Source organism: Cherax quadricarinatus, chromosome 55 (assembly GCF_038502225.1).
Source record: "Cherax quadricarinatus isolate ZL_2023a chromosome 55, ASM3850222v1, whole genome shotgun sequence".
NCBI lineage: Eukaryota > Metazoa > Arthropoda > Malacostraca > Decapoda > Parastacidae > Cherax > Cherax quadricarinatus.
Window position 1 is genome coordinate 16,725,317 of NC_091346.1, and position 21,703 is coordinate 16,747,019.

Genomic DNA, 21,703 nt, shown 5'->3' on the forward strand with positions numbered 1-21,703 from the left:
ATCATTTTAACTTTTGAGAAATTTGACTCTGTATCGCTGGCTGAAGGTCACATCAACTCCATAGGTCCACTGAATACTGTAAAACATTTAGCGTGTTAGTAAGCGAGAGTGATTGTCGCTGGGAGAGGCCATGTCGACCAGCAGAGAGGATTTATTTGAACCGTGTAAAAGCTGAGGAGCATTGGATGTAAGTACAATGCACATTGAAGAGCAATTTAAAGCCTTTGTAACAAGCATTTCTAACCTAATTCGGAGGTGACTGTCATACTTAAGACGGAGAAAGAAGTGTAGAGATAAATTTAAGATGTTCAGTCAATTAGCCTGTGTTTGTTCACCAACTTGACTGTAATGATCACCATTAACGTAATTATAACAAAAATTAATTAGTATCATCTGCAGCTACCATTACCTGCATCGTCTCCATAACCACCATCTCCACAGCCACCACCCCTCCCAAGACCCATTACCACCACCATCATAGTCACCCACAACAATTCCTATTAAACGATATTCGTACAAGTTTCAAGGTAACTATAATAATCGCGTACTTCAGCAAATTAATCACACCCGTTTATACTAAACGCGCAATAACACGTGAAGCTTAAAGGCATTCCACAGACACTACTCTCATCCAATGAAGCTCGAGACTAGCAATAACGTTGGCCTTATGCAATATGCCTGACCCAAAATATGCACGTTATGTGCACAGTAATAGTTGTGAGGTCACTTGCTCTGAGCTGTTCCGTAGGTCATGTTCCGTCCACTGGCGGATACCTTCTTGACGGGAAGTGGAAATCCTGTTCCCTGGAATTATAGCGTCTGGCGCTCAGCAGACGGAGGATCAAGCCTCCACCACCTCGGTCGTTGAATAACCCGCATGGATTTAGCGCCTAACATGAATTATTAAATTATCCACCGAAAGAAGTTGATTATTTCTTATTCCTCATGCGCATAATAATAATAATAATAATAATAATAATAATAATAATAATAATAATAATAATAATAATAATAATAATAATTGTAGGTCATGTTGTGTGAGGTATCAGCCCATCCTTTCATATTTATTTTTTTTTGCTACTTGAAGTGGGGGTTCTCAGAATCGAGATCGAATAATAAATTTTTAGTACCATTCTGAAAAATGTGTTTCAATAGTTTTTTGGTGTGTGTGTGTGTGTGTGTGTGTGTGTGTGTGTGTGTGTGTGTGTGTCTATCCATTTCTAACAAAATATTATTGAAAAAAACACCAAATTTTAAACTCCATCTCAACTCACTTTAACATGCTGAAAGGACATCCGATAAAAAATACAAAACGGTAAACAAAAAGATTAAAGCGCGCGCACACACACACACACACACACACACACACACACACACGCACACACACACACACACACACACCAAAAAACTATTGAAACACATTTTTCAGAATGGAACTAAAAATTTATTATTCGATCTCGATTCTGAGAACCCCCACTTCAAGTAGCAAAAAAAAAAATAAATATGAAAGGATGGGCTGATACCTCACACAACATGACCTACAATTGTATTATTATTATTATTATTATTATTATTATTATTATTATTATTATTATTATTATTATTATGCGCATGAGGAATAAGAAATAATCAACTTCTTTCGGTGGATAATTTAATAATTCATGTTAGGCGCTAAATCCATGCGGGTTATTCAACGACCGAGGTGGTGGAGGCTTGATCCTCCGTCTGCTGAGCGCCAGATAAACGGAAAAGAAAAAAAAATCACGAAGGAAAATAAGAGGAGGACAGTCACGACAGTGTGAGGAGTAAAAAAGTCTGGGAAGACACCGATGGTGTCTCAAAGACTTGTAAAGATTCTGGAAGTACCAGATGAAGAAGCTGAGAGGATCAGGTAGAACCTGGAAGAACCTGAATCACCTGAAATGTCCCAAAAGGTTTTAAAAGTGTGAAACAGGTATTTCTGGCTTGAGTGTCGTAAATTATTATTAATTTTCGTACATATTATGATTATTACTTTGCTTTTAATATTTATTATTATATACATGAGAAAAAGCTAAATATTTAGGTGCTATTTAGTGAACAGGAGGTATGCAAGTCAGATTCAAGGAGCGGGAGAATTCCTTCAATTCCTTGGAACAAGAGCCCTTCCACAGCATCACGGTAAAGCCCTTAATGGGTCATGAATCGATAAAAAAGCTTATCAGATTCTCTTTCTCGAGAATGACTCTTCTGGCAGACTTCAAACTCTCAACACTTGTTGTATCCCACTTTGAAAGCGGCTTCGATTGTTTCTGGAGTGTGTAGATGCCAATCTTCTATTTTACTTTTAAATGGCATTGCATGTTCCTGAGGTAAAGAATGCAGCCTCCGAGAGATTTCAAACTAAGAAATATTGGTCTGTGTGCGATAAATAAAGAATGTCTCTTCGTATTGGCTTGAAACTTTCAAAGCTAGTACTCCTTTTTAGCATCGAATTGGCTTTGGGCTGTGTAGTTGCCAATTTACCATTTTTATTAAATTTGTTTACAAACTCGTGCAGCACTCTCGACTATTTTGCTACGTACACTGAGGTAGTAGAGGGGGTTTGGCATATTATATACAGGAATACCTGTCTCGTATCCAGCACCGACCTAAATACACTTAGTTAAGGCTACACGTCACCTGTACCATACTAAAGTAATCCCTGTAAAGGGGGGATTAAAATAATCTCACAGCTTTTTACATTGAAAAATGCGTACCACTCCATCTATATACACGGAGAAGCACAACAATCGGTGTATATACACAGAGAAGCACAACACTCGTTGTATATACACAGAAGCACAGCACTCGTTGTATATACACAAAGAAGCACAGCACTCGGTGCTATACATAGATGCACAGCACTCAGTGTATATACAAAGAGAGGCTCTCCTCTCAGTGTATATATCTCTGAAATAAAGAAAACAAATAATTGACCTACAGAATGCTGAGAAATAACATAAGTTTAACATGTTTGCTATTTCTATAAACAAGCTTTGAGGATAATTAAAAAAAACTTACATTCCTGTTGTTTTTATTATTTTTTATATTTCTGAATGCATACACAGACACAAAAGCAACGACAGAGAGCAGACGTCACCACACACATTGCACGAGGCTTGAGCAGGGTATCTGCCCTTACGGCAGGCTCTGAACAATATGTAAAACAAGGCTCTTTCCTCTCTCCAGGGATTGAACCTTTGACCCTACGTGATGAGAGTCGCGAGTGTGACTACCCGACCAGCATAAGGCATGAGAAGGTCTGTCTCAGACAATGGTAGTTTCCATAGCCATCGACTGGCCAGTCTAGCTGATTGACAGTTTAATGGATTAGTTAGTTAAGCTGTCGATTTGCGTTGACGATCGATCATGTACTGCCATACATCCATGAATGTGGATTGGGAATTATCACAATGTTTTCAGTCAGTATTTAGCAATGAATATACAGCTTATTATAAACAGTAAACAATGCGAGTAAGATGAGATGAAATACGTGCAACACTGAGATTTCTTTATTGTCAATAAAGATACTAAGTTTGCTCATATGTCTTTCTCATCAACGAGTATTTATTCGATTAACTTTTTAAGTTCTCAAATACGCAGAACGAGCACCGTCAATTAGATAATGCTTTTCTATAATAAAAGTTTTTTTTTAGTCATAAGTCATTTGATTATTTGAAAAAAAAAAAACTATACCAGTAAAGAAATCTTGCTCAGACAGGTTTTGTTCTCAGGTCTTGATCTTGGTGTACACATGTCTTAGTTTGCGCACTTGTGTCTTGGTTTGCATACGTCTTAGTCTACGTACTTGAATTTTGGTCTACATACGTCGTGGTGTGTGTATTTGTGTCTTGGTCTACATACGTTGTAGTCTGCATACTTGCTTCGTGGTCTACATCTTTCGGCTCACTCAAGTGGCCACTGAACCAGCCAGATATTTCTCCTGTTTCTTCACTTGTATTTCAAGACTTGTGTAACAAAGAATATACAAACCAAATGAATCCCAAACCATACCCCCGGCCGGGATTGAACCCGCGGTCATAGAGTCTCAAAACTCCAGCCCGTCGCGTTAGCCACTAGACTAACGCGACGGGCTGGAGTTTTGAGACTCTATGACCGCGGGTTCAATCCCGGCCGGGGGTATGGTTTGTTTGCAATCGTGTCATTACGATTTCTTAAGTCATGTTGACGGCAGTGAAGGGACTTGAGCTAGAGTTCGTCACGGCCACGCTAGCTGGAGATTCGTCTGTAAAAACTTGCATTTGTGGTCACAGAGGTGCCTGTGCTAACCTTCCTATGGTGTAGAAATATACCTAGTTGGATGAATCTTATTGTGGCTAGCTGGTCTAGTGGCTAACGCGACGGGCTGGAGTTTTGAGACTCTATGACCGCGGGTTCAATCCCGGCCGGGGGTATGGTTTGTTTGCAATCGTGTCATTACGATTTCTTAAGTCAAATGAATCCCAATACAACTGATGCTTTTAACTACAGAGTTTCTGATCTGCAAGTTACTACTGCACGACGGATATTAAAAATGAAGAATATTAAACACGGACACGATGAATAATGAAACACAAACCAGCATAATGTGAGCCTTTATTGACGACGTTTAGCCCACTAACTGGGCATTAGCAAGTCACAAATTGTGACTTAATAAAGCTCACTGGACTGGAAAAACAATGACAATAAAGCATCGCATTATTACTGCATTAGTGTTTATTTTTTCCAGAAAAATTGGAACTAGGAATTTTTATTAAACAAGTCGTCCAGTTACTGACGCTTAGAGCTTTACTCAGAACCCAACGCCAACTCCAAGCATAAGAGGATTTATCAACTTAAAGGAACTTTGAAAAGCTCTTTCAAGTAGTTCCTGATCAATGGAGCTACTGTGATGCTTACGTTGAACAGCGATACTGGCAGCACTCATACTCTGACCGACCAGGCCATCGAATAGGTGTTCTGGTCAAGCATTATTCCGAGGGAGCGTGTTACAGTCAGGTCAGTTCGTGTATTATGATCAGGTCAATACGCGCGCAGCAACACTCTGAAAGGCTCGAATTTAAGCCTTCTATATGCCTTTTTCACATAGTTAAATTAACAATCGGGGTATGAAGACATTAGGCAGTTGAAATTTTTATTTCAGTCGACTTATCGTTCATTACTGATCTTCATCAAGTCTCGAATTTCAAATCTCAATCATGATTGATGCGTCGCCAAATATAAAAATGCTTTCTCTGCATTACATATCTCTATTCCCGGTAAATGTGATCAGTTATTTGTCAGTGTAACGCGTGTTCCGAGTCAGAACTACACTGACACTCACTGAATATTAATATTCACATATATTTCGTTAGAAACTATGTACCAAAATACTGTTTAAAATTAGAGCACCTGTCGATCCCTAAACAATGGATATGCATTGGATTTTGTAAAGGATTTAGATGGATAACTAAACTAGAAGCAAATAAATGGCCGTTGAATGAAATGTGAATAACAATGATTTGTGTGTGTGTGTGTGTGTGTGTGTTAATTAAATATTCTCACCCAGTGAATTATTCATTGATATTTTAGTAATATATGTCCCACTTATTTTTACACAAAATAGCGTTATAAAATGTGTATTACTGAAGAATATTTATTTCCTCACAAAAATCATAACCAGACAAACAGGTAATCAGGTGGAATAACAGTCACAATACCGTAGCTGGAACAATGCACCAGAAGCCAGTCTTGAGGGAGAGGACACCATACAACGTTTTGATTCGCCCTGTATCATTATCAAGTCGTGAAACATCACCTAAAGTTTCCCCCTCCCAAGTGAAGATTGGTAAACATGAGACAGTTCACTTGTTAAAGTCGTGCACTTTGCATAATAAATAAACAGGAAGTGAGACTGGAATGGTGAATCTTTCCTTTCCAGGCCCAACGTTTCCCTCAAACAGAGCTTTACGCCAGTTTTCTAAAGCTCCCGTTGAGTGAAACATCGCTTATACCTATAGATTTGCGATGTTTACTTTCGTTTCCACCACATATCACCCTCACCCTCCCTCCTTCCCCTTCCCCCCCTCCCCCTCCCCTCCTCCTCAAAGCTGCCATTTCACCCTCGTCGAGAATTTATATAAAAAAAGGTAAATTTAATTTTATTATTCTCTGTAGGAAGATAAAAAAAAATATATATATTGATAAGCTATTTAAACGGCTAACATTAATTTAATTTACAAGCATCATTGCTCTAATATGTAAACAAAAGAGATTGCGCACAAGGGGAAGAATTATGAAGGTTCGTGTGTGTGTGTTACGAGGACTCGGCCGTATATATATCTTTTGTTTCTGTGTATTTTATGCGTTCGTTTTCATGTTTTTATATGGGCAAAAGACATTTGTTAGAGAAACATTTCGCCACCAAGCCACGCATGGCGAAACGTTTCGGTAATGTTTTGATCAGTTATAAAGTGTCATATACACAAATAACCCGCACATGGAAGAGAGGAGCTTACGACGACGTTTCGGTCCGACTTGGACCATTTACAAAGTCACACTGGTCCAAGTCGGACCGAAACGTCGTTGTAAGCTTCTCTCTTCTATGTGCGGGTTATATGTGTATCGTTCCAGTCACGGTATTGTGCCTTTTTTGTTGTGTCATATACCTACATAAAATATGACAAAATGATCACATAAATAAAATACGAAGAGAAAATAGATATTTGGGGAATAATAAATGAGTTTTTGTTATAACTATTCCAGTTCCGCTATTTCCTTTATGCATATTTTTGTTTTGTATTCGTCACTAAGCCATTGCTTCTCCTCATAAACAAGAGTAACCTCCCAGAAAGTCTTGAATCATACATACGATTATTCGCAGGCATTGTTAAAATTACGAGGAGCGACCAAATGCACAAGGACTGACTGAAACAAAAATGGAAAAAGCTGCAAGACAGCTTCAACAGCGTCTAGAAATGGTCACAAAAGTAGCTACTTGCAATACACTCGGCCAAATACAGAGGTAATAATAAGGGGCGAATGTGTGAAAGAGACCGGACAGAACGTTCCCCTTGGGGGAGAGCAGCTTAGAAAGCCAAATTTTGGAAAAAGGTCTGAGAGTTGCCATTACACAAAACATGTCTCCAGAAGGACACAAAAAGAAGAGTATGTACACCGATAGGTATGTACCTCTCAGTGTATATATACGCTGAGTTGGAATTAAAGTATCACTGGTGCTGGGCAGGTGACATGCAGAACTCATGAACCTATGAGCAGCCAACGGATTTTAAATGAACCAATTAATCAATACCACATGAAAGAAATAACGTCGGTATCATACCAGCCAGGCAAACGTAAAAATGACAAGCACACTCTTAGAATACAAGCGTTTATATCACTATACACAACAGATTACAGCAGCGTTCTACCAATAGTAATGTAGAAAAGATAAAGGGGCACAGACAGCTTTTGTTGGGGCATCAATTATCTCTAGGTAGAAGCTTGTCTGCATCTGTATTTTTTCTTCAATATACACAACATGGGTAAGCGCAATCCTAGAATACACTGCGCCGTCTTGAAGCCAGCATCTAATTATAACTAATGAAGCTAAAAAAATACCAAAGATTTGCATTATAAGTAGCACATGAACAAGAAAATAAGAGCTACAAAACAGGACAGACGATCGGAATACAGGATACAGAATTAGATAATATAGACAAAGACAGTGTGAGTAAAACCACAGTGGAACATAAATGCAAATTCACAATAGATATAAGCCGGAGAAACATTTGGAGACATTTTTTATATTAAGTAGTGGGGAAGAGGATCCGTCTGGAACAACTCACATAATCAAGCCAGTTTTCATGAGATTATGAGGCTGACCAAAGAACATAATTAAGTAATATATTTAACAAGATTGTCGGCATAGTATCAGGGTAAATCAGTCTTTGGTATAAACATTCACTACAAACCATCCTAAGTCTCATTATACTTCACATTAAAGCTCATCTTTGTTCTGTTACTGAATGTATTTAAATGTCTCTGACTACCACTGTCGGTGTTTTTTCACAATAAGCCATGCAGAAAAAAGCAATCTTTTCAAATTACGTTTGGCCAGTAATTTATCTAACACATGTGACGTTATTTTCTTTTGTGAATTGAGATTTTCATACCAAATGAAATTATTTGTCATAATTTAGCCTACGAACTGAGAGTGTAATGGAAACTGGAAGTGGAAGGATGTATGATGTAGAAAAATACTTAATAAACATAACGTATTGTAGCGCGGATTCCTATTAATACAGTCCAGTGCAACTGGATACAGCAACGAGACATCATGCTGCTGACAGCACATTTGTCCCCCTTTCTACCTCCTCATCAGCTCATCCAGCACCAAAAAGATATACTTCCCTTTCTCTTTTCCAAAGAAGTGTGAGTATGGACGTGGAGAATGTGGGATGATATGAAGCTGGGGAAACATTTGCTCCTAAGGCATTTGTAGGTACGAAAAAAATATACTCCAAGAATCATGATGGACGGAATACATGTAATAATGAAAATCACTATTGCTCTCTGTTGTGTTAATGCAAATTTCACCATAGACTTTTTTTCTTAGGTTTAACAGAGATTGTTGAGTGTAGTATCATGATATATTTACACTGATATATTTATACACACGAGGGGGTTGAGAAGTATAGCAAAAAGTTCTCGATTGTCCTGGAAGTTCTGCGGGAAAGGCTGATTTTTCAAGAGTGTTTTGAATTACACTGCACATGGACCAAAATGCCAGGATTGAGTTGTTGATATTTCTCAATGAAGCTTTTGCCCGAGTGCGAAGGGAGTTCCCACTCCAGGAGTGGAATCGGAGTAAAGGTCATTGCATCACCTTATAACGGCAGAGGTTGACTGAAAGTAAAAGATAATTGTCATTATAACTTCTGAAGAGTCTTTAAATCTAGTGACAGAAGCGTAAAACTTTTGGATAGTCTATAAAGCTTCTGAACTATCTTTGAAACTTTTGATAAGTCCTTAAAACTTCTGAATGCAGTCATATAAAATATTAACCAGTTACCTACAGATCTTATTCTTATAAAGTCTTATTTTTTCATGATATAATCGTTAAAACAGTATTTCAATATTAAAAATAATTTTTGGTCTGCCTTCACTCCACACTTGACACATTTCTTTCATTAACTTCATTTCTGTTTCTCGCTTACTTTTCCACTTTTCAGTCATCTCAACTTTCCCTTCACCCACCTTAAATCTTTCTCTCATATTCCTTATTATTTTCACCTATTTATACATATCTTACTGTTCGCAACTTTCACCCGCCATACGCTTTTCTCTCATGCAGGTCACAACTCACACCCATCTCACACCTTTCTCTAAGCCCACCTCACGAATTTCACCCATCTCACATTTTTCACCCACCCTGATCACAACTCTCACCCACCTCACAGTTGGCTCTGTAAGAAATTGGCAGCGCGGAAGTTCAAGTGGTCCGAAACAATGTTTGGCTTGACGGTAGTGAGAGGTACTGTCTCTGTGTGGGTGTCGAGCTGAGGATTTCCAGGATCACTGCTGAGAGGCACGCTTTGGATGTTGTTCTCCATCTGAGGAATCGCGAGCGTGCTGTTCAGGAACGCTGGCCTCAGTGAGTGATGGTACACATTACATGCGCTTCCTCCTCCTCCTGCCCCACGGCGACGACCAACAGAGGCACAACCAAATACACCTGCAATACGCATGGAAGTCAACGTGCAATGCATTCAAAAATACCTGCAATACTCCCCTGAAATTATCAACAAAACATCTGATTTACTCTCTCTCTCTCTCTCTCTCTCTCTCTCTCTGAAACTCACATCCTTTAATAATTCAAGAACACCCTTTGCTACCTATTCATTGAATTTTCTAGCCTCTGAAAATTTTATATCTAAAGGCTTCAAGCTATTATATTACATATGTATAATGTGTGTGCGAGAGAGAAATACGATATGTGAAGAACGAATGAGTGAAAATTGAATGACTTGTGCAGAATGTATATCACCAGTGACTAATTGCCGTGTATGAGGGATATTTGACTTATGTCGAAAGTTTAACAAGTTATTCTATTTACTCCCTTTTCTTACATCCTCTCTTTACATTTCTAACTCATTCTTCTTCACTTTAATACATTCTCATCGTCTTAACTATTTAGACAGAATGAGAGGCAGCTGGAGTGCACCTGCTCCTCCTCGGCATATTGCCTCGAAGTAGTTCTTGTTGATTCCTCCTTTATGCTCCTTCCCTCTACTCCCTTGTACTCCATGTACTTTCTATTTTTCTTCCCTCATGCAGGGTGCCTTGATGCTGGTGATCAGTTTTTGATCTAATGGATTGAAGCTCTTGCCTCACATACACTGAGGATCCGTGGTTAAATACCAGCCACGGGTGGCAACGTTGGGCATGTTTCCTTTCCCTCTGATGTCCCTGTTCACCTTGCAGTAAGTAGGTACCTGGGTGTTAGTCAACTGGTGTGGGTCGCATCCTACGTATCCGACTGACGGACCCCAATACAAATAAGACAGACAATCGTCTGTGACGCCCTGACTTTCTTGGGTTATTCTGGGTGGCTAACCCTCCCCCGGATTAAAAATCCATACAAATCTTATCTTATGTCTTATTTTCCCAGTGCTTTATGACTCCGCGTTAACCGAATCACCAAGATTTTAATTAATTCTCACCTTAAAGGACTGCTCACCCACACATTCACTCTACTCACCATTGCGTGCATTCAGTCGCTCCCTCGAGGAGTACACAACAAGGTGGTTGGGGTTGTTGGAACGTAGTGATCCCGGGTTGGTTCTTAAAGTACCGTTCACCCCCTGGCGGGAATCTGAAAAAAAGAGAAAAAAAGAAAAAGAAAATCAAAATGTTCGACTAATTCCTGGAGTTTATGACTAATATAGATTTCAGATATCGCTTCTGGAACAATTCGCAAATAATCCACAGTGTGGATAGGACCTAGATGAGGTTATGGTCCGCTCGTGACCATTATCAAGTTACAGCTTGATAATTCAAATTCAAATTCAAAGTTTATTCTCTATAAGGATTACAATGCTGAGTTTACAGAATTTGGTTATTGTATTGCTTACATGTAGTAAAATAATAATTACAGAGTGTACCACTAGAACACCTAGCATGGCTAGGCATTTCGGGCAGACTTAAATTAAATCTTAAGTTTAAAATATTACAAAATTATGAGGTAAGTTGGTATTATGGCTTAGTGACTAAATACTAGTTTGTGAGTTTAGCAATGTGAATGCTTTTGTTTTGGCACTATACATAGTTTCAGTATTGCAGTATCACAGGCCAACTTACGACTAGTTAAGATTCATTATTTTAAGATTGAGATTGATATTTCTGTTTATTAAGGGTGACATACATCCTATTAGAAAGGTAAATTTGAAATATGGGTGGCCTCATAAAAATTAAGTTTTGGGTAGGATGCCGTGGTCTATTCCCTTTTTGGGGTAAAAAATTCTAGTGGATATTTTTTTTTCCCAATGCTTTTAAAGCAGATCTAGCATTTTAGATTGCATCTTAGTTTTTATTTTCCTGAATCCAAATTGGGAGGGTTGATGGTGCCGTTATAAATGAATATAGTCTCCTTTTGGTTTTAAAAAATTTTTGGGTAATGTGTTTATATTGGCCTATAGTTGTTTAAAACAGGTACCCCCTTTATGTTTTGCCCTTTCCGTCTTGGTATTTTGGAAGGTCTAGTTTTTGACTTGTTAAAAGTAATGGATAATGCGGGGGACATGGGCCCCTCTTTGTACAATAATGGTGGGGCATGGACAAATTCCCGAGTTATTTTTAAGTGACATGATGGTGACTTATGGGCTCCCGTTGACAAATGAAAATTTGGGGAAAATTATCAGGTATGGATGGTATTTGCGTGGGTTTTTTGGGGGTTGAACCATGGGTTTAGAAAAGTGTTTATCTTGTTAGCTGTGCAGTGGGGTGCAGGTGTTTTATTAGGTTTATTGGGGGAAAATTCTTTTTTTTTTTATTTTGGGTCCCAGAATCTGAGAGTGTTTTTCCCGGGCTTTTTTATATCTCCCCTTGTGTCAGTGAATCACTGGGGTAAAAGTTGTTTTGGCCCTTTTTTACTTTGGGGGGGTGAAAGTGTTTTAAAAAATCTTTGGGATTTTTTTATTGCTTTTATATTGGGTTTTTATCATGGTTTGAATGGGGCTTTGGGTGGGCAAAACCATTTGTTTTGATCTGTTTCGTTTTTAGGGCAATGTTTTTTGTATAGTCTTTTTGTTAAAAAATGTCTTCATCGTCAATACCCTTGGCCTTGGAATCTGGCCATCACATCTCTAGGTGGGGTTTAACTTCCATTGAGGCCTCATCTGGGTTAAATGAAACTTTGTTGTATTTTTAAATTGGTTACTAATGTTTGTCAAAGGAAGGAGGGTAGTGGTCTGTGTGCTATCTGGATTATCCCCGATTTAAGGGGGCATATATTGGTCCATATGTGGTTATTTGTTTTCCTTTTATGAGCCCGTTGGGTTTTGTTATTTTGGGTTTGAATTTGGGTTTATTGTTTTGAAAGTTACGTGATCATCTAGTAGGCCAAGGTTGATGTTGAAGTCTCCCGCTGAAAGGTGGTGCTTTTCATTTTTCTGTTTTTTATTGTGCTTTTTTTCTCACTGAAATTTGGGATGTTTGTGGGGGGCCTAAAAGGCACCGATTTTATACGTCTTTTAAGGTTTTACAGTAAAATTACAAAAAAGTATTCTCCCATACATCACTAAAAACAAATGGGGAATACAAGATAATTGGTTAGAGTAATAGATTAATACCACCCCCCAAATTGTATGGTCTGCAGTTGTGGATTTGTATCCTGGTAGAGGGGGGATTCTAGAATCTGTTCCTAGGCTTCATTTTGCCATTTCATAGGATCTGCAAACAGAGAAAGACACGATTCGATTCACTTTGGCCTATCATAAGCTAGTAGTAGCATTAGTTATGAAGCTTGTGGTACCTTCTGAACCTTGTGGTACCTTCTGAACCTTGTGGTACCTTCTAAACCTTGTCGTATCTTCTGAACCTTGTGGTACCTTCTGAACACTGAAGTACTTTCTGAACCTTGTGTTACCTTTTGAACCCCCTATGGTACCTTCTGAAACTTATGGTACCCTACTTGTTGCATTCCATCATACTGATACCTCCGCTTGTAGTCACTCTTTGTCTTCTGCCATTAAATCTTTTTCCTAGATCACTGAATCTCTTTTCCTGTGAGCCTTGGCTGCCATTCTAGTTTGTGCTGAGGAACAGTTTTAATGGTTTCCTTGCAGTCTAGGAATATGCGGTCCACTCATTCATGTCTTTCGTAATTATCCATTTGTAATTAACTATTTGTAAGTATCGGAAGAGAGATTTGCACTTGGTGTCCCTTCTAGTAAGTCGTCCATATAAGCTGTAAATATTGAAGGGACACTTACAATATTTAGAATTTATGTGGCACCCTCCTGTTAATATTTTTGTGATAGTTGTATAATTTCATATGATTAGGTTAACTTTTGTGTGTGTGAGAGAGAAAGAGAGAGTAATAATCAATTTTTTACCTGGTCGCCGTTGCCCAGCGGTGAGAGTAGCCACTCTCATTGCTGAGGTCCAGGTAATAAACCCTAGAGATTAACATAATAATAACACCAATTGAGTTATTCTCTCTCTCTCTCTCTCTCTCTCTCTTTCATTGTCTTACACACACACACACACACACACACACACATTCAGTGCTTGTTTTCCCACAGCATTATTTCTCTCATGGTTAAAACATTCCAACTCCTTTTTAATACATATCCAGGAGACTTTTACTCAGTTTAAGAAATTTTTTGTTGTAACTCGTTGCAACAGTTTCTCTAACTTGTCAGTCATTGCCTCTATCTACTCAATGTATTCAACTAATTTTGTTGGTACCTACAGTAATTAATATTCTCATATCAGGGTATTTTTGCTTCATCTACGAACATAGAACTACAAAAACTAAAGAATAACAAGAGAGCAACAGAGAGGTGAATTAACTGACAAACATATAAAGAAACACTGTCGGATAAATATTAATAATAGTAGTGCTAAGAAAAATATATGGTAAATGAAAAGAGGGAAGAGGTGTGAAGAAGAGAGACGGAAAACAGTGCTTATCAAATACGGGAGTAGGAAAGCAGAGGACATCTAGATTAAGCAAGACGCAGCGAAGGATTTAGAAAGGTTATCAGACCAAGAAAATAATGGGGACAGAAAAACTGTGAACGAGAAATCCCTCGATCAGACGGAAAAGTTAAGTCGCGAGGTGAGGTCAGACTAACAAGAGTGCATGCAGAAAGAGATCACCAGACCGAGAGCTGGAAATTCACAGGAAGGATAAAAAGAAATTTGTCAAAAAGAGAAGGAGAACTTCACGATAACGAGGGAGATATCATATACTGAATAATAGTTCAAACTTGCTAACGAGAACCTCACCAAAACGACAGCGAGAATTTCATCAAAATGAGAACTAGAATTTAATTTAATTCATTTTAAGCGCTTAACCCATGTGGGTCATTCAGCGCAAGACGTGGTGAAGGCTTGATCCTCCGTCTACTGAGCGCCTGACAGACGCGCTTCCTAGAGATTTGCCTGAATGAGCAGGATATTCCCATAAGATAGAAACACTAGAACGAAAGCGAAATATTATTTATAATAATTCATGTCAAGCACTAAACCCATGTGACTAATTCACCACAAGACGTGGTGGAGGCTTGATCCACCGTCCGTAGAGCGAGAGACAGAGGAGGGCTTCCTATTTGTACTCGCCTAGAATATTTTTTCGATGAAAACGAAAGACTTACCAGACCGTGAGCGAGAGGAAGGGTCGTCACAGGGGGGGTATCTCCGTTGTAGTTGTGGCGAACCATCATAACTAGAAGTACGACGAGGACACTTGAGGCACAAGCATTTCATCACCACCTCCCTGAAGTACGACCTGAACCTGCCGAGGAGGAGAGTGAGAGAGTGTCAGTAGGTACTCACATCTTTAAATCTGTACGACCCGAGGCAGATATTGCAAAAAAGAGGGTGAACTGGAGGAGGGAAAGGTTAACTTACCTGGCATTCATCCAATAATAGATGACGGGGTTGATCATAGCATTGGCCATAGCCAGCCAGTAGCAGGCCAGGTAGATGTGTTGTATGTACGCTGTGCCCAGGATCTGAGAGTTATGGAAGGTGTACAGGAAGAACGCTTGCTGTGGCAGCCAGCACAACCCAAACATGGTTACGATGATGATAAACATCTTAACTACCTGAGAAAGAGAGGTTAGATTAGGTAAGCTTTGTCAGGAAAAAGGACAAGTATTTCCTGACGCGGGTCTTAGTCAGATGATAACCCGTCTATGGAGCTTTAGGTCATCTGACTGAGGCCTGTCACCGATTTACCGGTCCACCCCTTTAAAAAGTATGCTTATATTTTAGAGACGGAGAGAGAAAGAGTGAGAGAGATTGCTGTGTGTGTCACTAATATTATGTGTGTGCGTGTTCTTGTATTCGTGTGTGTGTACGATGTTATGCTGATACCTTCGTGGTTGCATTGATCCCCATGACTTTTTTTTTACACATTATTTTACTCTCTCAATATTTTACTGAGACTTTGAACAGATAATATTTTTGCTATCTTCAATTCTGCATATTTACATCATGAAATGTTAAATATAATTTTAAAACTACCAAGGTGTATACCCAGGCTATGACACAATCCAAATAAATATACACACGCTGGTTTTAAGTAAATATTCCTGCCAAAAATTGTCCAAAGGGTCTCCGAACTTCAGAATTTTTAATAAAAATCCTGCAGTGTTTGTACAACAGCTGACGGAATTGGTGTCGTACCAAAAAAGAGAACAGGTGAGTAAAACCTCGAACTTGATTCGAACAGTGGAGAGTTATGTTTTCTGATAAAAACATTCAACGAAACGGAAAGTCGTTTGAACCTTTGCTAAACGAAAGACCTATATTTATATAATATTTATATTTATATACCCCAAGGGGCATATTGCCTCAGAGGTATATTCACAGAGTTTATTTAATACCTTATTTGATTTCATAAAAATCTCTGCTAGGGGAAAATGTGTCAAGAGATGAATGATTTGTCGATAAATTAGAAGACAAAGTCACAATATTCTGAATTTTCTTTTTTCAGGACCACGTTTCGCTCTGCACAGAACTTCCTCCTGACTTGATAAAGCTGGTAAAGGAAAGAAGCTGCAAGCACAAGAGTGAAAATACACAGAACAACGTAAATCTTTTATTTCTGCAACATTTCGCTCATCGTTCATTTATTAAGCCCACTCAATCGAAACGTCATTATAATAAAGGCTGGCACTGCTTATGTGTTTTTTCAAACAACCAGGAACAAGTGTAGAAAAACATTACAAGTAACTATTACAAGTAACTATCATGACTCACGAAATCGTAATAACAAAATTGAAAACAAATCAGGGAACGAGTGTGTTTCGACCCCATGGGGAGTGAGTTATGAAACTGTAGAGGCCATTGCGCTAACCCATCGGCCAGCTGGAGGAATCTTATGAGAGCCAGAGGGTCGGGTGGGGTTCAAACCCCACACGTTACGTGATCTATTAAAAGAAAGAATTAGACTATGGTACTCTTCACCGACTCCAAGGCTGGACTCATTACCTCATCTTTTGTGATGAGTGGTTTTGAAAACCGTCAAGATGAAGAATTGAGACATGCAGCATATAGGAATCTTTATTGAAGAAACGTTTCGCCACACAGTGGCTTCATCAGTCCAATACAAAGTAGAAATGGGTAAGGAGAGGAGGAGTTTGAGGTAATCAGTCCCTCAGCTTGGAATCGATGTGTTCAGTCCATCACTCTTGTAGGAAGTACAGCACTGGGCCATAGAGGTGGTTTATATACTTATATATCTCTTATTGTATAGTTCTACTGTCTTCCCTTTAAGTCCTTGGATTTGCATTAATATTGCCACTGGATAGTAAAACGTATAAAGCCAATATACCAGGATGTTGTACAAGAGTCTAATTCTTCATCTTGTCGATATTGTATACATGTTCAGCATTAAAAGTAAATTTGACACGCGGCACCACTCACTCTTCGCTTGGATCTGATACTGGTCACTTGTCGGTCTGTAAGCTCACCGATGCTCCGGCTTCCCCACAGCTCTCTCCCGATGAGGTAGTAGCATACCAGCATCACCAGCATAGGCAGCAGGTAGGTGGTGATGAAAAAGACGATGTTGTATCTGAGGTCGAAAAGAAAAAAATATTCGTATTGAGTAGAATGAAAAAAAAATGAGCACAGGGTGCCATAAAGACACGCTTTATCATATATGGCATGCGTCCTGGATTTGCAGGAAAGTGTTTTTTTTTTTCATTTTATATTTAAGTTATATATGGGTTATTCTCTATTTATTTTATTTAATTCATGTTAAGCGCTAGACCCATGTGGGTCATTCAGCGCAAGACGTAATAGAGGCTCGATCCTCCGTCTGCTGAGCGCCAGACAGACGCGCTTCCTATTTGTACTCACCGATATTCTCATGGGAGGATCTGGGCAATCTAGGCGGTCTCCCACGCTGCCTAGTTAAATGGGGGAGATTATTTCGAGAAAGAAAATGTGACGTAACTTTCATGAAATGAAAATTTCTGCCCCTCGTATTTATGGATGGGAACGCCAGTTGCATACCTGGCCTAGGACGTCACCAGCTGTTGGCTAGTGTAGGGCCTCCCCTCTCACTTGTTTTCTATTAACACTTGATAAATATAAATTATTCTGCTTAGTTGACATGAAAATTAAGTGGCCAACTTAGCAAGACTGTTAATGTGTATTTTAACAGGAGGGGTGACGTTCACGTGTTCTACAAAGTTATACTTCCTTAACACAAATCATTTTTAACTTCACAGGAAACGACTAAACCTTCGAAGGGTCGTTCATCTCCTGGTTAAAGGGAGGTAATTAGGTTTATCCCAGAGAAGGAGAGAGGACAGCAATAATTCCTTCTACCAGTGTCAACAAACTTCAGTCCCCCCTGTCTCTATACACTGAATGAAAACTGTAAATCCTTCACTGGTTGACTGAAAACAACCTATTTTCTTTTGCACATCTTGGTGCGACTCCAGAATTTTTAGATCGCATTCTTTTCACAGGAATTTAAAAAAATCCATTGTGCCGGATTTGCTCAAAGTCGGATACACTGAAGCGAAGTGTTGACATGGTTAAGGGTGAAGTGGGAAGTGGGAGAGTGAGTGACCGCATGTGGAAAGTGGGAGAGGAGTGGGACGGAGGGAGAGAGACACAGAAGCGTGTTAATTGGCTTGCCTAAACGATGGGACGAGTAAGGAAACGGAGGCGAAGCTGAAGGAAGAGATATGGATGAAGGGAAAGGGAGAGATAGATAGATAGGTAGGCAGGTAGAGAGAGGAATGGTGAAAGACTAGGTAGAAACAAAGGGCGTATACGTTGAGAAGGGGGAAGGAGAGGCAAAAGGACGGACGGAAGATTAAAGGAGAGAGGAAAGAGAGGAGAATGAAGGTGGGAGTAAATGAGAGAAAAAGGGAAGGAGGAAAGAGTGAGATGGAGGTAGGGAAAAATATAGAAACATGAGGAAGAAGGGAATAAAACAAAAAATAAAAAGGCCATCACTTCTCCTTTTTCTATCTCTAATTCTCCTCCCCTTCCTTTTTTCTCCCATTTTTGTCCCTCTTATCTTCTATCCTCCATACATTCTTTCCAACCCCAGCCTCCGCCTTCACCTCACACACACACACACACACACACACACACACAACTCAGCAATAAGGGAACACAGTTGGAAGTTGAAGACACAGATGAATCACAGGGATGTTAGGAAGTATTTCTTCAATCACAGAATAGTCAGGAAGTGGAATAATTTGGGAAGCGATGTAGTGGAGGCAGGATCTATACATAGCTTTAAGCAGAGGTATGATAAAGCTCGTGGTGCGGGGATAGTAACCCAGTAGCGGCCAGTGAAGAGGCGGGGCCAGGAGATGTGAATCGACCCTTGCAACCACAACTAGGTGAGTACACACACTCACACACCTATATATATATATATATATATATATATATATATATATATATATATATATATCTGGGATATTGGCAGTTTGGAGGGATATGTTGTGTATCTTTATACGTATATGCTTCTAAACTGTTGTATTCTGAGCACCTCTGCAAAAGCAGTGATAATGTGTGAGTGTGGTGAAAGTGTTGAATGATGATGAAAGTATTTTCTTTTTGGGGATTTTCTTTCTTTTTTGGGTCACCCTGCCTCGGTGGGAGACTGCCGACTTGTTGAAAAAAAAAAAAAAAAAAAAAAAAAAAAATATATATATATATATATATATATATATATACATTATATATATATATATATATACATATATATACATTATATATATATATATACATATATATATACATTATATATATATATATATGTATATATATATATATATATATATATATATATATATATATATATATATATATATATATATATTAAAAAATGTAATAAACATGGGTGAGTGACAAACTAACCCACATGGAGAAAATGAAAAAACACGAATATTTCTGTAAAATGGTGTAATTAAGCAATTTTTGGATTTTTCTATATGTGGGAGGAGCAGTTGGCGCACTGCATAAACGAAGTTAACTAACAAAAGAGATTCACAAACCCAGCGGAATTAATCTGAGATTCTCTGGGCTTCAGGGAACAAAGCTAATCAAAACAATATCCTTAGGATTTAATCTTGCCGTGTCATTGTGATGACTGGATTAAGATCTTTCTTCCTGTGTTCATGACTTCACTCTCAGCTGTCTTCCTACGTAGCTGAGTTAGGTTAGACTGAGTTTGACTAGATTAGATTAGGTCTCACGAAATCGTAATGACACGATTGCAAACAAATCATACCATGGGCGGGGGTAGAACCCGCGATCCAGACCGACGCGTGTCGGTTTGGAGTTTTATGACTATCTGATCGCGGGTTCTATCCCTACCCGTTATATGGCTGGATTAGGTTAAGAGAGATAGTTTAGGGTAATCACCCTGTGTGACTGACCAAGCTGACTGTGTGTGAACAGTATCAGATCTTATTATTTTTATTGTGACAGATATGATCTAGCCATCGAAATGTTACAGGATTAAGAGTTCCTGCTATTTGGCTGGGATGGGATCTAACCACCTAATTGTCTGGAACAAAATCAAATCATATCCATTCTTTTAGGATAAAATCTAGCCTCATATATGCCTGCCTAGGTTAGGATGCCTTCGATAGGGTGTCGCCGTATCCATACTTTCGATAAATTTTAACTGCTTCTAAACTTACCTGGTATATACTCTAGCTATATTCCTGCTTTCCTAAAATGGGTTTTAGCAATATCCTTTCCTGCCTTGAATAGGATCTAACCCTTTTGCCACATGAAAGAGTTAGGGAAATGTCAAGGAACTCACATGTGGTTTTTAATTAAGGATTCAGACCTATTTTTGCAGGCCTATTTCTCTAGACGTAATTTTTTAGATCTATTCCTCCAGTGCGAATTCTCCAATCTTTCAGAAGCAAATCTGTTTTGTAAGACCATTTTCCTTAGATATGTTTTTTCACACAACCTGTATCACCAAACTAGTTTTACCAGACCTGTTTAACACGTATAAAATTTATATTTCACCTCACCTATTTTTTCACCATACCTATTTCATCAGACCTATTTCAATACTTATTTCACTAAATCTATTTCTATAGGCCGAGTTCTTAATTCATACATTCAGTAAAATCTATTTAATCACACCTATTATAACTAGACCAATTGCACCACATCTATTTCGTCACGCTTATTTTACCAGTACCTACTTATGACAACTAAATTCTCCAGCTCTATTTCCCATAGCCGATTTTCCAGACATCTTTTCTCCAAACCACTCTGTCTTGACGTATTTATCAGCAAGTTAACAACCTCAGAGTTTCTTAGAAGCAATCCTGAAGTGATCTTTTCACGTCCTTTCTTGAATTTCGACAAGACATGTCAGCTTTACTAGTGAATCCAGTTAAGGCAGGTCTTCGACCTCCCCTGGGTGAACTGCTGAGGTAATTCCTATGCACTCGTCGTCACACCAACGAGAAAATCCATGCTTGCTAACATTTCTGGCTAACTGTAGCCACAATTTTCAATTGCTACTGTGTCAGCGCAGACTTCATAATGAGATGTTGGTAATGAGATGCTTTGCTGCTAAGCATTTTGATTATCTCTCAAAGGGTATGATTAGGGTATCAGAGAGCATTTGTGTGTGTGTGTGTGTGTGTGTGTGTGTGTGTGTGTGTGTGTGTGTGTGTGTGTGTGTGTGTGTGTGTGTGTGTGTGTGTGTGTGTGTGTGTGTACTCGCCTAATTGTACTCACCTTATTGTGATTGCAGGGGTCGAGACTCAGCTCCTGGCCCCGCCTCTTCACTGATCGCTGTTAGGTCCTCTCTATCTCTGCTCCCCGAGCTTTGTCATACCTCGTCTTAAAGCTATGTATAGTTCATGCCGTCACTACATCACTTGCTAGATTATTCCACTTCTTGACAAATGTGTGTGTGTGTGTGTGTGTGTGTGTGTGTGTGTGTGTGTGTGTGTCT

At 38.9% G+C, this 21,703-nt stretch overlaps 1 protein-coding gene across 2 annotated transcripts in view; it reads right to left on the bottom strand.

Moving 5' to 3' along the window:
• Positions 1–6,559: 6,559 nt before the first annotated feature.
• Positions 6,560–21,703, bottom strand: part of LOC128699004 (tachykinin-like peptides receptor 86C) — a 112,891-nt gene continuing 97,747 nt past the window's right edge. Inside the window, exons 5-10 of one of the 2 annotated variants that reach the window (XM_070096879.1) lie at positions 17,161–17,311; positions 15,139–15,335; positions 14,883–15,022; positions 10,763–10,876; positions 9,455–9,736; positions 6,560–8,907 (exon numbers count right to left, since the gene is read on the bottom strand). In XM_070096879.1, coding sequence (XP_069952980.1) covers positions 9,456–9,736; positions 10,763–10,876; positions 14,883–15,022; positions 15,139–15,335; positions 17,161–17,311 — 883 coding nt within the window. In that variant the 3' untranslated portion in view covers positions 6,560–8,907; position 9,455. The remainder of the gene's footprint in view (positions 8,908–9,454; positions 9,737–10,762; positions 10,877–14,882; positions 15,023–15,138; positions 15,336–17,160; positions 17,312–21,703) is intronic. The other variant, XM_053791522.2, reaches the window with a different exon arrangement.